This window comes from Peromyscus eremicus, chromosome 10 (assembly GCF_949786415.1).
Source record: "Peromyscus eremicus chromosome 10, PerEre_H2_v1, whole genome shotgun sequence".
Taxonomy (NCBI): domain Eukaryota; kingdom Metazoa; phylum Chordata; class Mammalia; order Rodentia; family Cricetidae; genus Peromyscus; species Peromyscus eremicus.
Window position 1 is genome coordinate 24,007,086 of NC_081426.1, and position 19,648 is coordinate 24,026,733.

General features: G+C 56.1%; 1 protein-coding gene across 3 annotated transcripts in view; it reads left to right on the top strand.

Moving 5' to 3' along the window:
* Nucleotides 1–16,109, top strand: part of Camk2b (calcium/calmodulin dependent protein kinase II beta) — a 90,474-nt gene extending 74,365 nt beyond the window's left edge. For 2 of the 3 annotated variants that reach the window (XM_059275011.1, XM_059275010.1), the window contains exons 13-19: nucleotides 4,741–4,781; nucleotides 4,947–5,018; nucleotides 7,830–7,878; nucleotides 14,918–14,993; nucleotides 15,080–15,174; nucleotides 15,346–15,579; nucleotides 15,938–16,109. In XM_059275011.1, coding sequence (XP_059130994.1) covers nucleotides 4,741–4,781; nucleotides 4,947–5,018; nucleotides 7,830–7,878; nucleotides 14,918–14,993; nucleotides 15,080–15,174; nucleotides 15,346–15,578 — 566 coding nt within the window. In that variant the 3' untranslated portion in view covers nucleotide 15,579; nucleotides 15,938–16,109. Of the gene's footprint in view, nucleotides 1–4,740; nucleotides 4,782–4,946; nucleotides 5,019–7,829; nucleotides 7,879–9,074; nucleotides 9,189–9,630; nucleotides 9,760–10,681; nucleotides 10,811–14,917; nucleotides 14,994–15,079; nucleotides 15,175–15,345; nucleotides 15,580–15,937 lie in introns of all 3 variants that reach the window. The other variant, XM_059275012.1, reaches the window with a different exon arrangement.
* Nucleotides 16,110–19,648: the final 3,539 nt, after the last annotated feature.

A 19,648-nucleotide genomic window follows, 5' to 3' on the forward strand; every position in this document is an offset into this window, starting at 1 on the left:
ATGCTGTACTGCCGGGAATGGGCACACGGTCACACCAACACTAATGGGACTGTCCTGTCTGCTGTGTGCCCCGCATGCCCCACCGGGCACAAGAAGCCCCGCTGGGGCTTTCTAAGGAGAAAGGAGGCAAATGCTTTTCAGTGTCCTATCGGCCCGATCTTGTTTCATTCTCCTGAGAAAGGGATTCTGGAGCCATCCCCCACCTAAACTTTAACTCTAATCTTCTTCTGCTTCCTTTGTCTCTTCTCTTTCCTCACCTTGCCCCACCCCGTCTGTGTCCGCCCCCTTCTCCCCCCTCGTCTCTAACCTGGTGCTAACAGTGGGCAGACAGACCACCGCTCCGGCCACAATGTCCACCGCGGCCTCCGGCACCACCATGGGGCTGGTGGAACAAGGTAGATGTGTCTTGCCCAGTGTCCACCTGCTCCTGCCCATCCCTCCTGTTGGCATGCAGCCCCCCTGCTGCACGCAGCCACTGGCCAGGCCCCCAGAGCCTCCCCAGAGGCTGGCAGCCCCCTGGGAGCTCTGCTCCTGCCTCAGTCACATCCCAGCAGAAGCCCCACCCTGGGCAATAAGGCTGCCCCTCGCTCCTGTCTCATTGTCTGTAAAAAGAGAGGCCCCCATCAAACCCCAGATGCATTTGGCTTTCATTGTCTGTGAAAAGAGAGGCCCCCATCAAACCCCAGATGCATTTGGCTTTCATTGTCTATAAAAAGAGAGGCCACATCAAACCCTCAGGTACATTTGGCTGAGACCCTCAGGTCCTGGCCTCTGGGAATCTGAAGAACCAATTCAGAATGGCCCTGACCTCACAGGAAGCCACTGAGCCTGCTGCTGGAGGGTCTCAGGCCTGGAAGGGGAGCCCTTAGATCAAGGTTAGGGAGGTAAGGATGTCCCAAGGAGCTGCAGGGCTCTTCAGTTCTTCTGATGGAACAGTTGGATCTGGTGGTCTGTGCTACAGAGTTCCCCAGAGTGAAATGTGGGGATGGTGTCAGTTTCTGGGACTGAAGGTTCCTTCCCGAAGTCCCTTCTAACTTGGTCCCAAACCCCCGAGGGAGAAGGTGGCCTCTGACAACCTGTTCCTTTGGATGGTGTGGGACCCTCTGAGGGCTCAGTCACCCCGAGGCTCATCATGGGCTCCACGGCCACCATGCTGACTGAGCGCTAGCGCAACTTTAGAGCAGGACGCGGGCTCAGCCAAGCTTCGGTTTCCTCTCCAGCCTCGAGTGTGGGCTGAGGGTAGGACACAGGATTCACAGTCTGAGGTCCAGCTCTTTCCACATGCCTGCCTGGATCCACCTCACGACGCCCCTGGGGCCACAGCAACGCTTTGCCAGCTAGAGGATCCTTCTCCTGGGGGATGCTCAGGTCATCCTAGGAGGGGTCTGTTCTGTCCACCTGGGCCCAGTGTGGATGGTCCCGAGTCCATTTTAGAGCCTTTTTGAAGCCTATATGAGGGGCTAAGTTCATTAAATAAATAAACAAACAAACAAACAAACAAATAATTAAATATGAAGCTAGTGGCTGCCAGGGAGGCCCTGTTGCCAGGGGGCAGTGGTGTGAGACAGGTCACCTCTGAGCCATGCTCTGCCCGACACCTGCTGCAATGCTCGCCTGCCTGCAAGTGAGCGGAGGCAACCTTGCATGAGGCTGCCTGCATGTTGTGGCTCTGCCCCAGGTGCTGAGGGAGGTCAGTGCATGTCAACAGAGCTCAGCATGGCCGCCCATAGTGACTAGAGAGTGGGTGAGGCAGAGACGAAGGTCCCATCGACTCCAGTAGGTTGGCCCCACCACACCCGAAGGACACATGTCGTGAGTCTCCCTTCTCCACGTCTCTGTCAGACACTCCAGTGTGGCAGAGAACCTTGGACGGCAGGAAGACCCTTGCTGTAGAGCGTGGTGCAGCCTGGCTTCCGCCGCCCCCCACATTGAGCGGATATGTGCCTTGTGACTGTCAGGCTGGCTGTGGTTTGGGAGTAATTGCTTGGCCTGAGGCCTGGGAATGGAAAATGCCCTCCTGAGTTGGAGGCACAGGCCTGAGGAGGCCCAGCTGTAGGTATCTGGAATCCCATGTAGTTCAGTTCACTTTTGGCTCCGGCTGCACTTACTAAATCTTTTTGACTTGAGACACCTCCCGGGTGGGCTCCTCTGCCTCTAAACTGTGGTGTGAGTGGTGTGCACAGGTTCCTGGCTGCAGTGAACCATAGTTAGTCCAGGACAGATGTGAATGCTAGATCCAGGAAGTATATGGCCAGGGCTAATGCAATCAAGGAGGCTGGGCCGTGCCCCCCAGGCCGTGGGGAGCACACATGGGCCACTAGGGGAAGGAGCAGGAAGGATGCTGAAATGATATGGCTCACCCAGGTCCAAATTTGCTGGATAGCATGTCCACCTCCAAATAAACCCCGTTCTCTTTCCACAAATAACTTAATCTCCAGTAGCACAGCTCAGAACTGTGGTTTTGATAGTCTTGAGGACTTAAGTGAACACTTCTAAGATCAAGGACCGTCCTGGGGTCTCTGAGGGCCTAATCCTTCCAGTGTGCCTTTCCCTGTGAGAACCCTCCAAGGATGTCTGAGGAGGGGTACCACAATGCCACAACTGAATCTCAGACCAATACTGACCTTCACCGGTTCCAACTCAGAATCCACCAGGGGATATGCTGGGTTGGCTGTATGGTCTGCTGGTGGGTAGGGTCAAGCCTGGCTTCTACAGACTGCCTGTTGACATTGTGGCATCTTAGAAATGCTCCTCTTCCCTTGCTGCCCAGAAAGCCATAACAAGGATCCTCAAGACAGGACTGTCTTACATCCTTGGGCTCCAGGGAGGATCCTGTCGCCCAGCTGTGTCAGGGCCCAAGTCTCTGGTAGAGAAGATAGCAGGGCTGCAGTCTTAGGAGTGGAGGAACCAGCGCTCATGCTGAGGAGACCCATGTTGCCGGTGTAGGGCTGGTGTCTCTAGGGATGAGCCCTGTGGGAAGATGGGGAAGAGAAAGGACAGCATCCACCAAGAGGAGGGCTATGCCAGGGGAGACAGTGCCCTGTCTCTAACTCTAGGGAGAGCCTAGCCACAGTGTCAAAGGTGCCTCACAGTCCGCTCTGCAGAGATGTGGGAAGTCAGCATTTCTAGCCCTAGGAGCCCCCTTGGGGCTACCTCGGGATTGAGGGCCTAGGGGGTCCCAGGTCTGAAGATGACGTGTGAAGGGCAGGATCATTTCAGAGAGATCTGCTTGTAACAGAATTGTTGAGACAAGTACCAAAGACTCTGAGAGGCTGTGGGAAACCAGTGCCCACCACAGCAATGCTCAAAAAGCCCTTCAGGTTCCAAGATAGTATGCGGCTTCGGGTAGCCATGTCCCCAGGTCCCAGCACACAGAGCCTGGATGGGCTCAAGTTGTGTCGTCTGGCTGGTGAGGGAGGTGGTCAGCACGCAGCAGTGGGGCCTGGCTCTGGTCTCTGGAAGGTCACCCTCAGAGCTGTAGACACGTACAGAACCCCTCAGAGTTCTCACTCAAGGTGTGGCCTGGATGGTTGCATTTCTGATCACAACAGTGACATTGCTCTGTGACAGAAGACAGTGTTTGACTGTGTTACAGCCCCCATGTCCCCACCGGGTCTGCTGGAAGCGGCACAGGTTCCCCCAGTACACAGGGGAGCCTGAGCCTGGGTGTGGCCAGCCAGTGTCTAGCTGCATGGGATGTTGTGGGGAAGGGCCCTGGGGACCCCACCATGCTGTGCCAACCATGGCTGCCTCTAACCTGCTGTGTTGGCCACATGGCCACTTGACTCTTCTTGGGGAGCACTGAGCCAGGACAGGCTGGCTTTGCTGCCCCGTGTGGGGCCTTTCTGAACCAACACAAATCTTGTTTTCTCTCTCTTCCTCTCTTCCTTCCTCACTCCCTCCTCTCCTCATCTTTCCTTTTCTGTAAGGTAAGCTGACTTCCTCTCTCGCTCTCTATGTTTGTTGTTTTAATTCTGTAATTAAAACTCTAAGCTCTGCTCTAGAGGATGTAAGTGCCGGAGAGAAGGGTGGGGCAAAGGTAGACCCATCCTCATCTGAGGGGAGTGTTGGAACCAAGGGTTCCATCTACCGAGCCCAGGTGTCTGCCAGGGCTTGTGGGCAAAGAGGCTGGTGTCGGCCACAGTCACAGCCACCGAGTGGTCTCATGGCAAGGGCTGCTGGGACCGTTCAGTGGGAGGACAGGGAGGCCAAGCGGCGTAGCCCTGGTGCAGAGTTTTGTTGCCCATCAGAAGATGGAGGGGTGGGGGCTGGGACAAAGCCCTTTGATGTGACAGCCAGCTTTGGCTCACCATCCCAGTGGGAACCCAAGACTTCAGAGGGCAGGGCCAGGTTGAGCATGACCTTCCCTTTGCATCCTGATGTCTACCAATCCTGACCTGGCGCCGTCCTGGGAAGTGGGGGGGCAGATCATCCTGCCAGTCACAGGCAAGGACAAGGAGGCTTGAGGGCCTTGCAAGGGACTCCATAATCGTTGCAGATGCCGAGGGCAGGGTGGTCCTGGGTGAGGCTCCCCAGGCAGCCTGGCTCAGCACCCCTGGAGTTTCTGCTGCTTCTAGAGCCAGGCCAGATATCAAGGCCACAACTGCCTCTGGCTTCGGGTGACTGGACCTGGGGTCCTGAGCTTCACCCCTGAAGAAAGGGGAAGGGTGGGGGAGGGGAGGGGGCTACAGTGACCCTAGGCCCTAGGAACTCACGATCCCTCCTTCCTTCCCAATGCAGCAGCCAAGAGTTTACTCAACAAGAAAGCAGATGGAGTCAAGGTGAGGTACCAACTAAGCCCTTTGTGGGGTACAGGGGAGGATGCCAGAACCTGCAGCTCTGCCGTTGACCTCAAGGTTCTAGCTTGAGAAGCCATGCTCCCACAGATGCTGGGGCAGGGAGGGTCCCTTTTCTTCCCTAGTGACTCTTCTCCCCTCTCTCCACAGCCACAGACAAACAGCACCAAAAACAGCTCGGCCATCACCAGCCCCAAAGGATCCCTCCCTCCTGCTGCCCTGGTACTGAGCCCCCGCCCCTGCCTCATCCCACTGACAGAGAGGCCTTGCAAGGCAGGGTCTGGTGTGACTGCCTGTCTCTGACCAAGTCAGTCCCACGTGGAGACAGAACAGAATGGCAAGGAATAGGGTTGTGTATCCCAAGAGGAGAAGCCACGTGGGGTCAGGGGGCCCCAGATCAGGCAGGCGCAAGACAGCTTAATGAGCCCTTCCCTGGGACCTTGAGGTACCCAGGTGCTAGAGAGAGATATGGCTTCCCAGCTCTGGTGACTTCTGGACCACCGTGCCTCAAGAAGCTCTAATAAAGGGCCGTCAGGATGCCACTGAGGGGGAAGGCCAGTGACCTGCTGTGGATCCCTGTCCTCTTCAAGGCCCTCACCTCGTACAGCTGTCCAATCTAGCTTAGAGGGGCCCAGGCTGGGATCTTGAGGGATTGTGCCCTGGAGTATTGCATCCTGAGTTATGAGGAGCAGCAGGGCCATGGTGGTGTGATGGAGGTATGTGGTTGAAGGAACAGTGGACTTGTCCATCTGGGACTGTTTTTCTCAAAGTCATGTACCATATTGGTCTGTGGATTACAGAGAAGGAAGCTTGGGGACCCCTGCTGAGGAGGGATGAGAGTATCCATGATACCCCTACTATATTCTTTCTTATTCCTTGAGAAGGCACTAGGCCAACTCTGTCCTCTGTCCCCCTTGCCCTGGGTGACTTGTTCAGGTGAACGTCACATTCCCAGGGCTGTGGAGCCGTGGTCTCAGGCACGGGCCTTCTGAGCTGTGGGTCATGGGTCTGGAGTTTGAAGTAGTATGTTTGGTATCCCCTTGATATCCAGGCAGGTGTTCCCCATAGGAGATCTGGTTTTGCCAAATAAGGGGAGCACAGAAGAGCTCATCCTGGCTGGAGTCGGGGAGTCGCTCAGAGCAGTGGGGCTATGGTAGGAGGGGTGCCAGGCGTCAGCTCACCTGGTGCCAGGGGTGGCTCACACCGGCCTCACAGCCAGCCCCACCTTGGACCCCGTCCATCCCATGTGCCAACCCCCACAACATCTCTAATCCTGTGCCCGCTTCCATGCTGGGGCAGGAGGTGGGGAGAACGCCCAGAACCCACACACATCTACAGTTTCTCTCAGGCCCTGTGGACTCCATCTTTCCTGGCCTCTGGCCTGGCAGATCTGCTGGTTCCATCCTGTTGGGCCGACTCTACACCCACCCAGGGCCATTGCTGACCGCCTGCCGCCTCCATCCCTACTGGGCCATCTTGCTGACCGCCTGCCTCCTCCATCCCTGTCCCTCTGCTCTACACTCTCTCTGGGCAGACCCTGGTCGCCGCCCACTCCTCTGGCTCCCTGGCTCCCCATCCTCTGCTTCCTTCTTTCTCACTCTCTCCCTCTCTCTCTTTCCTTCCTCTGTCTGCCGCCCTCTATAGGAGCCTCAAACCACCGTTATCCATAACCCAGTGGACGGGATTAAGGTACTGCCGCCACCTCACTCCTCACCCTTTCCTTGGGCAGGAGGTATGGGCCCAGGAGGAGGGTGTGGACGGTGACCTGGGAGAAGCATTTGTGCCTATGATAGAGAGCAGATGTGTAGTGACCTGACCCCGAAGGTAGGGCAGAGCCCACAAGCCTACCTGCCTGGGGCCGCGGCAGGACCCAATGACACCGTCGCAGAGCGCTCACACAGCTTCCAGAGGGCCACCTGCTGCAGGCCTTGGGGTCGGTCTGCTTCTCGGGAGCCTCATCTCTGCTCCTTGACCTCGTCTCTCCACCTTTCCCCCCCAGTGTGGCCCCGGCGCTTCCTGCTCCTCTCTGCTCTGCCATCTGCTCCCATCACATTGGCATCATCACCTGGGGCCGGGAGGGGCTGGCTTTCTGTGAGGTGGGAGAGATGGGCAGGTGTCGGAACCATCTACAGTACAGCAACTGGGCTGGGCCGGCAGGTCAGACATATACCCAGGCTTGATCACACAAGGTGACATGGTGGGTACCTCCCTTTCTTAGGCCAGAATCTGCACCTGGCCCTTCTCCATGCCAGGGACCAAGGGCACCTAGATATGCCCATGGTTCTAAACACCAAATGTCTGTTTTCCTCCCACCTGAGTGACTGGTACCCTTTTCGGCCCTCATGTCAGATGAGGTCGTACTCTCCTCTGAGGGACTACTAGTCAACCGTCGGGCTGGGGTAAGGCCTGACCTTATATTTGAAGGCCTCCAGTTTTGTCCCAGAGCCACGTTCAGTCAATGTCTGTACCAGAGACCTGTGAGGTTTCTTTGGTTTTCTGGGGACATGTTGGCATAGAGGTGCTCAGAAGTCAGCCGCCACTTGAAGGTGGTAGACGCTGGGCCTTGCTGAAGTTCCAGGCCTAGGTGGGACAGTGGCATTAGGGATCTCATCTCTTCTGGGGGAAGATATCCCTCCCCTAAAAGCTGCTTACCACATCTGCCCACTCCCCAGGTTTCGGGGCCTTCCATCACTAAAAGACAGTCAAGCCCCATGTTTTTCCATCTTGGGATTTCAAAAGGTCTGCTCTTGGAGTCAGCTGAGTGTCTCAGAGTCTCTTGGGGAAGGTGACGTTGAAGCCCTTGCTGTTGGAAATGTGGTGGCCTGCAGGGGACAGAATGAGCCCTGGTGTGAAAGCCTTCCTGAGAACATACACAGCTAGACCTTTCTCCCCAGTCACTGGGAGGATCTGTCTCCTGAAATCATCAGGACTAGCCAGGCAGAGGCCCTACCTGGAAGCCAGGCTAACTCCACCACTGGAGGTGTCCTGCCTGTCCTTGACCACATCTTGACCCCTGTCTCTCTGTTTCCTCAGGAGTCTTCCGACAGCACCAACACAACCATAGAGGATGAAGATGCCAAAGGTACCTTCACAGAGGCCTTGCCTGGTCATGCTGGGCCGTGGGTTGGCAGGGGGCGGGCCTTCTGCAGCATCTCTGCTCTTGCCGTGTGGTACAGTGGTTCAGGGGCCTGCTGTCCGGGCCTGTCTGGTGTGAGTCAAAGCAAGTTTGGGACATCATGGCTGGGGTGTCTCAGGCATAGTGCACATGAAAGGAAGCCACAGTTCTGGGAGCCAGGAACTCAGTTCTCGCAGGGTATGAAGTACGTGGGTGATGTTGATCAAGATGCTGTTCTTTTCTTGTGTTCCCTAAGCTTTGGTTCTGTTCAGTTTGCCAGTGAGTGGCCAGGTAGCAGAAGTGTTGTTTCCTTTGATGACTCAGGAGCTCCCTCTTCAGGTGGGCTTCTGTGCCACACCCTGAGCCCTGCCCGTGATGTGTGTTCTTACAGATGTCCCTAGGACATCTGCTATCAGTGAGAGGCCTCCCAGCCTCTCTGCTCCCCCCTCCCGCCCCCCGGAACGAGGTCTGACAGCCCCAGGCTGTCCATGGAGCCCTAACCTGTCCTTAGAACGGTCAGAGTTTCCCCATTTGCTCCTGGACAGCTATAAGGCTGTCCCCGAGTGTCCTCCACGCTCCAGAGTGGATATGAGCACAGGACATCAGTCCTTGAACCTAGGAGAGTACACTGCCCTACAAGCTGAAGCAGGACCCAGAGTCAGCAGTGTGGATGCTACCCATACCTCCATGCCAAAGGTTCTGTCCTTGAGCTGGCCCGTGGGACACTGAGCTATGAGGGAAGTGACTGAGCCTCATGTTTGCAAGGAGACAGGAGTAGCAGGCCAGCAGCAGATGAGGCCGGGTGTTAAAGCAGGAGCCAGGGTCGGGGAAGCCTCAGGAATGAAGGGCAGAGGCACTCTCTCCCCAGCCAGGTGCCAGAGCTGGGACAGAGCCAGGACAGTTCCCAAGGCCACCGTGCTCAGGGAGGACCACTCAACAGTTCTGGCCCAATCTTGGCAGGACTTGGCATGGGCCCACAATAGACTTCTAACACCTATGGGTGCCCCCAAGAGTGACCTCCTCACCTCTGTCCCCTAGGTCCCTGGCAGTGGCCTGGGATTCTACACCTGTAACCTTTTCAGCTGTCCTGTGCCTCTTGGCTCTTTCTGTCACGTTCTGTCTAGAGTGTCTGCCATCCACGGCTTGCTTCTGTTCTGCCTCAGCCCCCAGGGTCCCTGATGTCCTGAGCTTGGTGAGGAGGGGCTCAGGAGCCCCAGAAGCCGAGGGCCCCCTGTCCTGCCCATCTCCAGTTCCCATTAGTCCCCTTCCAGCCCCGTGTAAGTAGCCTGGGCCCTGCTGCTGTGGGGATGACTTTGAAGGGCCTAGCAACTCTCTGAGGGGACATTCGGGGCCAAGGACTGGACAGGCCTGGATTCCTGGCTCTAGCCCTACCCTCACACAGCCCCCAGACTGGGGCTCCCCATGGCTGCCTCTGTCCAGCCAGAGTCCTCTCTTGGTCTGTGGGGATGCCGTCATAGCCTACTTTCCTGCTCATGGACACTAGATGATCCCTGAAGAGTTTGGCCTTGACTTCTAGGCCTCCAGGGTCCACCCAAACCTCCCTCTACCCCACCTCTGGAGGTTTCTTGCTTCTAAGACTGGAAGCTAGGTCCCAGATTCCCTTGTGGTGAGAACAGGGACCCGTCTTGCCTGTCCTGTCAATTCTGTCTCCTCATATGTCTGTCTGCCTTGTGTTCATGTGTGTCTGTTCCACCCCAGCCCCCAGGATCTCTGACATCCTGAGCTCGGTGAGAAGGGGCTGTGGAACCCCAGAAGCTGAGGGACCCCTATCAGTGGGGCCCCCACCCTGCTTGTCTCCGGGTCTCCTAGGCCCCCTGCCCACCCCGTGTAAGTAGTAGCCCCGCAGGTTTGCGCCTCTGCTGCCAAAGGCTCGCTGAGAATGGCCAGTGCTCAGCTTCCTGCACCTGCCATGCACGGCCCAGCTCCCCCAGACCAGGGTGCCTGATGGGTGTCCAGTCTGCCTGGCCTTGTTCAAGGCACATGCGTTAACACAGCTGGGCAGCTACCTGGCTTCTCCTCCTGGGCCCAGCAGCACCTCCGACTCCTCTCCTCCCCCTCCTCCCTTCCTGCACGCCGCTCACCACACTTCATCTCAGGCCCACCCCCGCGCAATGATTAGCTGGGGTCCCTCAGACCATCTCTGCCAAGAATTTTCTAGCCACTCACACTCTACCCCGCCCGGGTCACGGTGCCCCAGAGCCTGTCTTCAGAGCAACCCCTGATTCTTGATGTACCCTGTCCCTGAACGCCATTCACTAACCAAGGCAGGGGAGGTCAAGGAAGGTGTCAGGATGGGAACCTCAACCAGGGCCTTGTAGGTAAGGAGACATTCAGAAGAGAAGTCTGGCTCTCCACTGGCCTGGCCCCACATGGGCCAAAACAGTGCCTCCTTCTGAACATCCCTCCTCCCCTCCATCCACTCCTCTACCCACCCACCTGTTAAGGACTTCTCAACACCAGTCACTTGCAGCGACAGCCTCTGGCTTGTTGGGGGCCAGGCTGCCTCTCCTTGGAAGGTATCCTCTGCCCTCGGTGGCTTCCAGCTCAGCACACTAGAGTGGACAAAAGTATCTGCATTCCCGATGCCTCCTTCCACACCCCACTCTGACCTCCCCCATCCCCTGTGTCCCCGTGACTCCTGGTGCGCTCACATCTCCCTCTGGCCTCCCCTACTGTCTGGCTTGGCTCTCTGTAGGTTTCTTACCTGCATGTTCCTCCCACCTGTATTCATGTGTCTGTTCTGCCCCAGCCCCCAGGATCTCTGACATCCTCAACTCAGTGAGGCGGGGCTCAGGGACCCCAGAAGCTGAGGGCCTCCCACCAGTGGGCCCCCCACCCTGCCCATCTCCGACTCTCCCTGGCCCCTTGCCCACCCCATGTAAGTAGCACTTTAGTGGCCCTGACAGCTCCATGGAGGAGCAAGCCCCCTTTGTGGGGTGTGGCCAGACAGCCTGACTCTGGGAATAACCCAGCTTGTGGAGATACGGGGGGCACAGCATCTGTCAGGTCACAAGAAATCATGTCGAAGTCCGTGAAGAAAGCAGTGGGTTCAGTAAATGCAGATTATGGACGTGAAGTGTGTGTGTGTGTGTGTGTGTGTGTGTGTGTGTGTGTGTGTGTGTGTGAGAGAGAGCTCATGTACTCGGGAAAGCTCCCAAAACACTTTACTGACCTGGAGTCCTCACGACCATGCCGCCACCACATTCTGGTCGAAGATGGTGGTGAGCAGGTGCCCACCAGTGCACGAGGAACCCTCGAGAAAGGGCTGCCTGGGTGACAGTAGACCTTCCTGGACAAGATGACAGGAAGAGACGCTCCTGGGAATTCTGGCGTGCTGGTGGCCGGGCTGGACGTGGGGCAGCGGGGAGGGGGCGTGCAGCCAGGGCTAAGACGAGTTAGGAAGAGAGGAAGCACAGGCAGGTGGCTGGCTCTTTGGCTTGTCTGTCGACTGTCCGCCAGTATCACTTACAGGGATGGATGACATCCAGGGCTGCTGCCACCGCTGCCCCCGCCTCCGGGGAGACACGGGGCTGGGGGTGGTGCTGAGATGTTTTCAGAGAAGAGGCTGCTGGGCCAGGGCCTCGGCATGGCAGGGCAGTGGCTGGGTGAGTAGCTGTGAGAGGTGGGCTTGGGGTGTCCTACCCCATCACCTCTGCCTGTGAGGGCCGGAGTGGGGGGATGTCGCAGGTGACCAGAGCACAGAGGCGGCCACAGTGGCCCGTAAGGGTGGGTATCCACGGTTTGCAGTTCAGAGGGGTAAGGGGCAGCCTCTGGAGGGCATGAACCCCCTAGAGCATTCCGTGGTCCGTTGAGGGGATGAGTTATAAGGAGCTCAGCCAGGTTATTTCTGGTGATGGAGTAAGGGGGCAGGGTCCGGGGTGGAAGTAGCCAGTACTCACAGAGCGTGGAGGGGATGCTCTTCACTGCTGGGTGCAAGACAGCTTCTCAAGGGTCACACTGTTTTTGTTGGGGGTCGGCCTGGAACATGATCTGCCATGGGGGGAGGTCTGTGCAATGACCAGATGCTTGCTCGTCTGTGGGGAGCACCAAGTAACCACATCACTTTAAAGGCTATGACATCAATCTGCCTTTGTAAGGTCTATGCTGAACTTGGCTAGGGAAAGGGGTCCTTCATGAAGGGGCTGTGAGAATGACTGGATGGTGGCATCTGGTCATCCTGAGAGGGGCTGGGCAGAAGAAAAAAAAAAAAGACATTCAGCAAAATGTAGGGAAATGTGGGTGACGTCAGATGGTATTGGGCCCCTCTTTCCTGGGAGGGTTACATACAACCCACCAACTAGGTTCCAGGTTCCAGTCAGCCCTCTTCAGGCTCAAGCCCCTCCCCACCTCATGCTCTCTGTACCCCAGGCCTCACTTCCTAATCAGGGATTACACAGGATTCAGGCTGATCCCGGCTGATCCCTAGTCAGCTGCCCTGCCTGCAAGCTGTGAGGGTGGGGGCTTTGGGCCAGTGGGAGGGACACAGACTTTCACTGGTCTCCCCCAGATACCCTCAGCCTCCCACAGGAGACCTGTGGACAGAGTGAGTCCAAACCCTCCCGTCCCCTTTGGCTTCTTCCCTGGGCTTGCAGGGTAGAGGGGCAGCTTGTCCTTGGTCTCAGGCACTCCACCTGGGTTATCCCTGTATTTGGGGCTTCTTGGTCCTCCCTTCATGTTTGATTTCCACTGGTGTCTGGGCAGCAGCCATTCTGCAGGTCAGAAGGTGTCCAGGTCCCGTTCCTAGACAGCCTCAGCTTTTCTAACTGTCAAATGGGCCAGCGGATCTCACAAGAATGCTGTTCCCAAACTCCAGCACATTCTGACTGGTGCTGTGATTATGGATCTCCTCTTAGTGTATTTAACATTGACTCCCGCAGCCTAACTTCATTAAATGGAAAGTTAGTCCACTTACCACAGTGGAAGGTAGACTCAAAGCATGCTTGGAACCAAGTGGTAATGTTACTTCGTTCTAGCCACTTTTGCCGTGTGCTCAGGGACTCCTGTAGAGGAACAGGGCAGCTGAACCTATTAAAAAGGGATTAACAAGCCCCAGGGGATACTTGGGACATGTGGACATGTGGAAGCCTGGGTTTGGGGAAGGAGCTGGCTGCAAGTGTAGAAGCCAGGCCAGAAGCCTGTGACATCTCCAGAAGGAGCAAGTGTGAGGAGGTGTGAGGTGCGGAGAATGATGGACGTTGGGAAGAGTAGGTACTGCTTTGGGGATTGAAGTATCAGATGCTGCCCTGGGACCCAAAAGGTAAGGACAGGAAGAGCTGTTGTGTGTCTAGGACAGAGCTTTGGTACTCCCGCAGAGTGGGGTACATAGGTGTGTGGTTAGGAAGGGGAACAGGAAGGAAGGGGGCTCTGGTGCTCATAGCCCACCACCTAGAGTCAGCATTCCCGAGGGACCTTGTTGTTAGAGGGGGTGAGCAACACAGTGATGACCTTCCTCTGAGTTCAAATGGTGGTATGACTTAGACTCAAGAACAGAGAAGAAACTGAAGCAAGATAGCCCAAGAGGAGCTGGGTTAGGACAGGACATTTTTCCAAGATGGGGGAATCCCATGGGTACACATGCATACACCGACACATGCTCACACAGCATGCATATACACAACATGAGGACACTTCCCATGCATTTCACGAACAAACGTGTATGCATGCATACATGCACACACCTACACGATACTCATATTGACACTCGTATGTGCCTTCTTGTGTACATGCAAAGATTCATACTCATAAACCGCATGGGCGTGTACACATTGTGCTGTGGATTCCACATACATTCCCTGTGCTCTTACATGAGTGCACCTAAGTCCCCAAGGGGCCATCCAGCAACTTCTGCAATCACAGCTCCTGTTCACAAGGAGATGCAGATATCCTTGTGCTGGCACACACATGGCATGGGTGGGCTTCCTGTGAAGCAGGCAGCCTCTGCGGTGGACTCAGCCCTCCTTCAGGGCACCCAATGGGGTGGGCACCCAGACACCCCCTGGTTCCAGAAGCCCTGCCACAGGGTTGTTCTCTGTGCTTTCATGCTTTAAATTCTTCATGGTTAAAAGGTTCATCTCAAAGCCAAGGCCTAGTGCTCGGGAGAAGCAATGGACCGGAAGGCTGCAGACACGAGGGTGGGTTTTGCTAGGACAGCACATAGCCCAGGGCTACAAGCAGGTTAGAGGCTGGGAAACCAATAGAGTGATGAGAAACAACTTGACCTTTCTGAAGAGTCCCAGGCCATCCTTCCATTCAGTCTTTGCTACCCTCACCCCCACCCCTACTCCTGTCCGAGGAACCCTGCAGCCTATGACCACGCCCACTGAGTAAGAGCTGTGGGATGAAGTCATTAAGTGAAGGAGGCTGTTAGAAGGGAGGCAGAAGAACAGGCCAGGGGAGAGGCTGAACAGGAGCCCAGCAGTTATGGCTAGAGGATGCTGGGAGGTGCCAATGGGGTGGGCCATGGGCAGGCTTATTCCCCTTTCTGCATTTTTTTTTTTAGACTTTTTTTTTTTTTTTGGTTTTTTGAGGCAGGGTTTCTCCATGTAGTTTTGGTGCCTGTCCTGAATCTCACTCTGTAGACCAGGCTGGCCTCGAACTCACAGAGATCCTCCTGGCTCTGCCTTTCGAGGGCTGGGATTAAAGGAGTGTGCCACTGCCAGCCAGGTTATAGACATTTTCTAATCTGGATAGGGTATTTGCTTCTTAAAAGTACTTCATTTGATGAGAAGCTATTGCACGTGGGGATGAGGAAGCCATTGGTGGCACGGGAGGGACCCTTGTGATGGGGACAATTTGGGTACAGGTGCCAGAGACTGGAAGTCCTTTCTGAAGAGGACAGACCTGAGCCAGGGTGGGAGCCGCTGTGTGGATGCTACATGCAGCTCTTAATTCCCCAAGGCCCCTTACCTGGGCTCTGCTGGGGCGGGGGATAGCCAAGGATGGGACGGGCTAGTGTCTGGTGGCCATCCCTTTTCTCTCCCTGCAGCCCGGAAGCAGGAGATCATCAAGACCACAGAGCAGCTCATTGAGGCCGTCAACAACGGCGACTTTGAGGCCTATGCGTGAGTCTCCCGGGGGGTTGGGGTGGGGGGCTGTGGAGGGTGAGGCTGGAGGATGGGGCCCCTCCTCACTTGGGTTTGCCCCCCAGGAAAATCTGTGACCCAGGCCTGACCTCATTTGAGCCTGAAGCTCTGGGCAACCTAGTCGAAGGGATGGATTTCCACAGATTCTACTTCGAGAACCGTGAGTGAGGAAGTCGGGGTGGCCATGAGGGGCAGACACCATCAGGAGGATCCCTTAACCCCTCAGTCAGGGGAAGGGCTGTGGCAGCCCCCATGAAGGGGATTCAAGGTGGGAGGGGCGGGAGGGGTCTGTACCTGGTGCTGACAGTTCGGGGTACCTGCCTGTCCACAGTGCTGGCCAAGAACAGCAAGCCGATCCACACCACCATCCTGAACCCGCACGTGCACGTCATTGGTGAGGATGCAGCCTGTATTGCCTACATCCGCCTCACACAGTACATCGATGGCCAGGGCCGGCCCCGAACCAGCCAGTCCGAAGAGACCCGCGTGTGGCACCGCCGTGATGGCAAGTGGCAGAATGTACATTTCCACTGCTCGGGCGCTCCCGTGGCCCCACTGCAGTGAGGTGAGTGCCTGGGGTGCGGCCGGACGGGATGTGGGGTGCTCGGACAGGTGAGCTGATAAAGCCCGAGTTTGGTGGGTCGGGGATGGAGCCAGGGATCAGGGTGGGTCCTGAGCGCTGCTCACTGTAACTCTTAGCACACACACACACACACACACACACACACACACACACACACACACACTCGGCAGGGGCTGCCTAGGTAACGGGTGAAGGTAGCAACTGCCTGTCCTGGCAGGTCCCTTCCTGAAGGGGCATTAACTTGATGGCTCCCTGCCAGGCCCTTTTCCAAGTAGCAAAGGCTTGGGTCCTCAGGGTGGGGGTGCTGATCTGAGGAAGGTGACCTGCCCTCCTGTTTCAGAGCTGCGCCTGGTTTCACCGGACAGAGTTGGTGTTTGGAGCCCAGCCGCCCTCGGGCGCACGGCCTGCCTGTAGCATGTTTGTGTCTGCCTCGTCCCCTCCCCTGGTGCCTGTGTCTGCAGAAAAACAAGACCAGATGTGATTTGTTTTTAAAAATGAGATGACAACAACAACCACACGCAAAAAAAAAAAAAAAAAAGAAAAAAGAGGAAAAAAAAGAGAAAAAAAAGAAAAAGAAAAAAGAAAAAAAAATTGGCATCGGATGAAATGGAAAAACAAAAAAACTAAAGAAAGGAAAAAGCTGTAAAAAACCTGGCATTTGTGGGGCCACCCCCCCACCCAAGCTCCACACGTGTCTGTCGTGCTCCTGGCTTTGGGGACCCTCAGGGCGTGAATGTGCCCGTGCTGACCGTGTTAGTCTGTAGGTACCGCACTCACCCCACACCTTGGGCGTCTGCATCCTCCCTCCCATGCATGGGCCCCACGCTGCTAACCTGCCTGTTGTGGTGTCGGGTGTCTTGGGAAGGGCTGGGGGCTGCCTCCTTACCTGCTAGTTGTGCCTGAAGAGTTGCTGCTGTTCCTGCTTCCCGGGGCCACCGTCCCTCATCCTGTGAAGGGCTGGGTGGGTGCTCCTCTAGCCAAGGACCTACCTTCGCCCCATGGAGTGTGTCGAAGCTTGTCCTCGAGGTCATTGGAGAACTTGGGCTCTCAGCTCTGGTTCTTTGGGGAGTGAGGTGTGGAGGTGCCATCTTGCCTCCAGGCCTCATGCCCAGCAAGGGTTGGTTGAGAAGGCATGTATTGCCTGACCACCTGGCTATGAAGAGAGGACTGGGCCAGAGGATGGCCTCCTTCCTGTTTGGGGCACTTGGTCCTTCCCTGCCACCAGCAGCAGAGCAACAGTGGCCCACCCCTGGCCTGGGCAGTTCCTTTCTGTGAAGTTGGCAGCAGACCCACCAAGGACTTGAGGACCTGAAATACTGGATGGATGCTGGGAGCAGGCCAGACTGCGTCTAGGGTGTTTGCCCACTGAGCTTGGAGTCTGGGTGCTCGAGTCTTGGTTGAATGATGCAGAAATGTGGTAAAGAGGGACCAGATGATGGGTTCTAGGCTCCGGGCAATGCAGGTCCACACAGGTGTTTGATGAAGTAGGAGCGCTCTCCTAACCTGGGCCTAGAGCTGAAGCCAGAGCAGAGCCAGCCAGGGGCACATGCAAGGACAAAATTGGTTAGGGCTGTGTTGTGTGAGGCCCTTCCAGGTGGGCCAGAGACAGCCTAGAGAGCAGGCAGGCTGGGGGCAGAGATTTATGGGCGTGGGGCCTGGATACCAATGGGTGGAAGGGGGGTCCATTAGGACAGTGTGCCGCCTCCAGGGCCCAGTGGTGCTCCTAGGTGCCGGCTGTTTATTGTGGGTGGCCCTGGCCCTTGGTGATAGAGGGGATCACAAGGCTGGAAACATTGCAGAGTCAGGCTAGGGAGAAAGGTATGAAGCCGTGTTGGGTGGGAGTGGTCAGGAGCTTTGATTGCAGAAGTCCAAGGGCCTCCACCCCAGTGCTGCCCACTTCAAATTCACATCATTTTCAACCAGGATTTTCTTTATCTTCTACTACAAATCAAGCCAGGGGAGGGGCATGAAGTGGGGGACGGGACACAGGATCCTAAACTCCAAGGGGACTGTCCACCTACAGACACTCAGTGGATCTCACCTGTCATCCACACTGTGCCCAGGACAGCTGTCTCCTACCCATGGACACAGGGTAAACATCTGCCAGGCTCCACTTGAGTGGCCCAAGGCCATGGAGTGGCAGGGCTTGCCACGGACAGTGTGAGGCCCTGTGACCAGCCCACCCTGGCATCCTGGGGTCCCCTTTCCTCTCCCCACCCACCTTGTTATCTCCACAAAGCTGCCTGTCTGGGATAATTTGGGGATTTTTTTTTTCCTGGGGGACAATTCTTTTGCATGACCCTCTAAAGAGCAGGTCACTCCTGCTCTGCTGGCTAGGTGTTCGCGGGTGGTGGCGTCGGCCGCTGGCCGGTACTGCAGCATGTCACTGCCTGCAGTACTGGCGGCCCTCCTCTTCTCTTTTTGCTGAGTTCCATTGTCTTTTCTTTCTGAGCCTTGTAGGTGTACAAAATTTATTCTTATTTTGTTCTGTCTCGGGAAACTGCAAATAAAAAAAAAAAAAAAGACAACGTGCTTCAAGTAGAGCTGAGTGCCGTGTGCTGGGACCCTGCTGGACAATACAGACCCATCTGCTCCCTAGCCTGGACATGGTCAGAGTGAAGGACATGGAGTCCTAAGCCCCTTTTGGGGATCAGTGAGGCATAGCCTTCTCTTTGTCCCTTAGTGCCTCCAGCCCCAAAGCCCTGTCCTTGCCCGTCATCCCAGTCACCAGAAGGGTGGCCTCCAGAAAGGGCAGCCACTGTGCAGGGAGGAGTCCCAGGTCCAAGATCCAAGTGTCCTCTTGAGCTCCTTTCATGACCTTCCTATGATACGTTGACTGTTCTAGACATGAAGCCATGTGTTAAGTACCCCCAACGCTGTTCCCATGGGTTTTGTAGACAGCACAGCACAGCATTTACATGGTAACCATCATGGGTGGTATCAAGAGTCTTAGCAGCGACGCTCAACCTGGAGCCCAAGTCAGAGATCTTAACAAAGAGCAGACACTCCAAGAGTCAGAACAAAGACCATGGTCAGGTGCTGGGGTCTCTGGGCCAACTCCGTCATGGCTGCAACACAGAGAAGCCCCCTCCCCAGGCTTTGCATAGGGCAGATCTTTCCCTGTAATCTGTGGTGGTCCTGTCCTGTCTTCAAGCTTTGCTCAAAAGCCTGCCAATATGAGCCCCTATACCTCCAGTCCTATCCACTAGGAGCAGAAGGCCCAAGGGGTCCAGAACTGGCCAGCACTCCCAACTAAGCATGTTTTGAGACACATTCACTTTGTAAAGGAGGCCATTGATGTCTACCTCATGGTCTCTGTGGGCTACACCTGGGGAGGTGCTTTCAGGTAGATGGGCGGGCAGGCAGTAGGTCTCGAGAGCTCATACAAGGAATCTAGGCCAGTGTCCACAGGTGCAGCAGCAATGGGCCCTCTGTCTAGGGTTCCAGTCACCTATCAGCTGTAATCGGAGGAGCGTTTCCAGGCCAGGCCTCCCTCAGGAAGGCAGCAAGCTGCAGAGCGAGCCTCCACCATGCATTATTCCTGAAGCCTTTCTGGGGATGTTGGACAGCAGGGCCGTGCTGACAGGGTTTTCAAGGCAGTATCCAGGGGTAACCATCCCATATGGGGCTGAGTACTACAGGCAAGAGGGGCACTCCTGAAGAATGTTTCACTCATCATTTTTAAACAGCACTTACTTTGAACTTAGGCATCTGTCCCCCAGGAAGGTTCAGGTTACTCTGAACTCTACTAGGTCCACAGACCAGGAAAAGGCAGCACACTGGATCCAGGGCTGCTTGCCCAAGCCACACAGAGGGGTCTGTGACAAGGACATCAAGCACAGGCTGAAAGCCAGGCCTAGTTGACCTTCTGAGACAGAGGCCACAGACGCCTCAGGCCACTAATTGCTAGCCACTGGGGCCATTCCAAAACTCAAAACCACACTCCAGATTTGAATATTCCCATCCTGACCCTCACAAGTTAGCTGTGTCCCTCGGGTCCCGAGTCCTCACAAACCCTGGTAAGCTAGGTGGCTTGGAGCCAGCCTACACT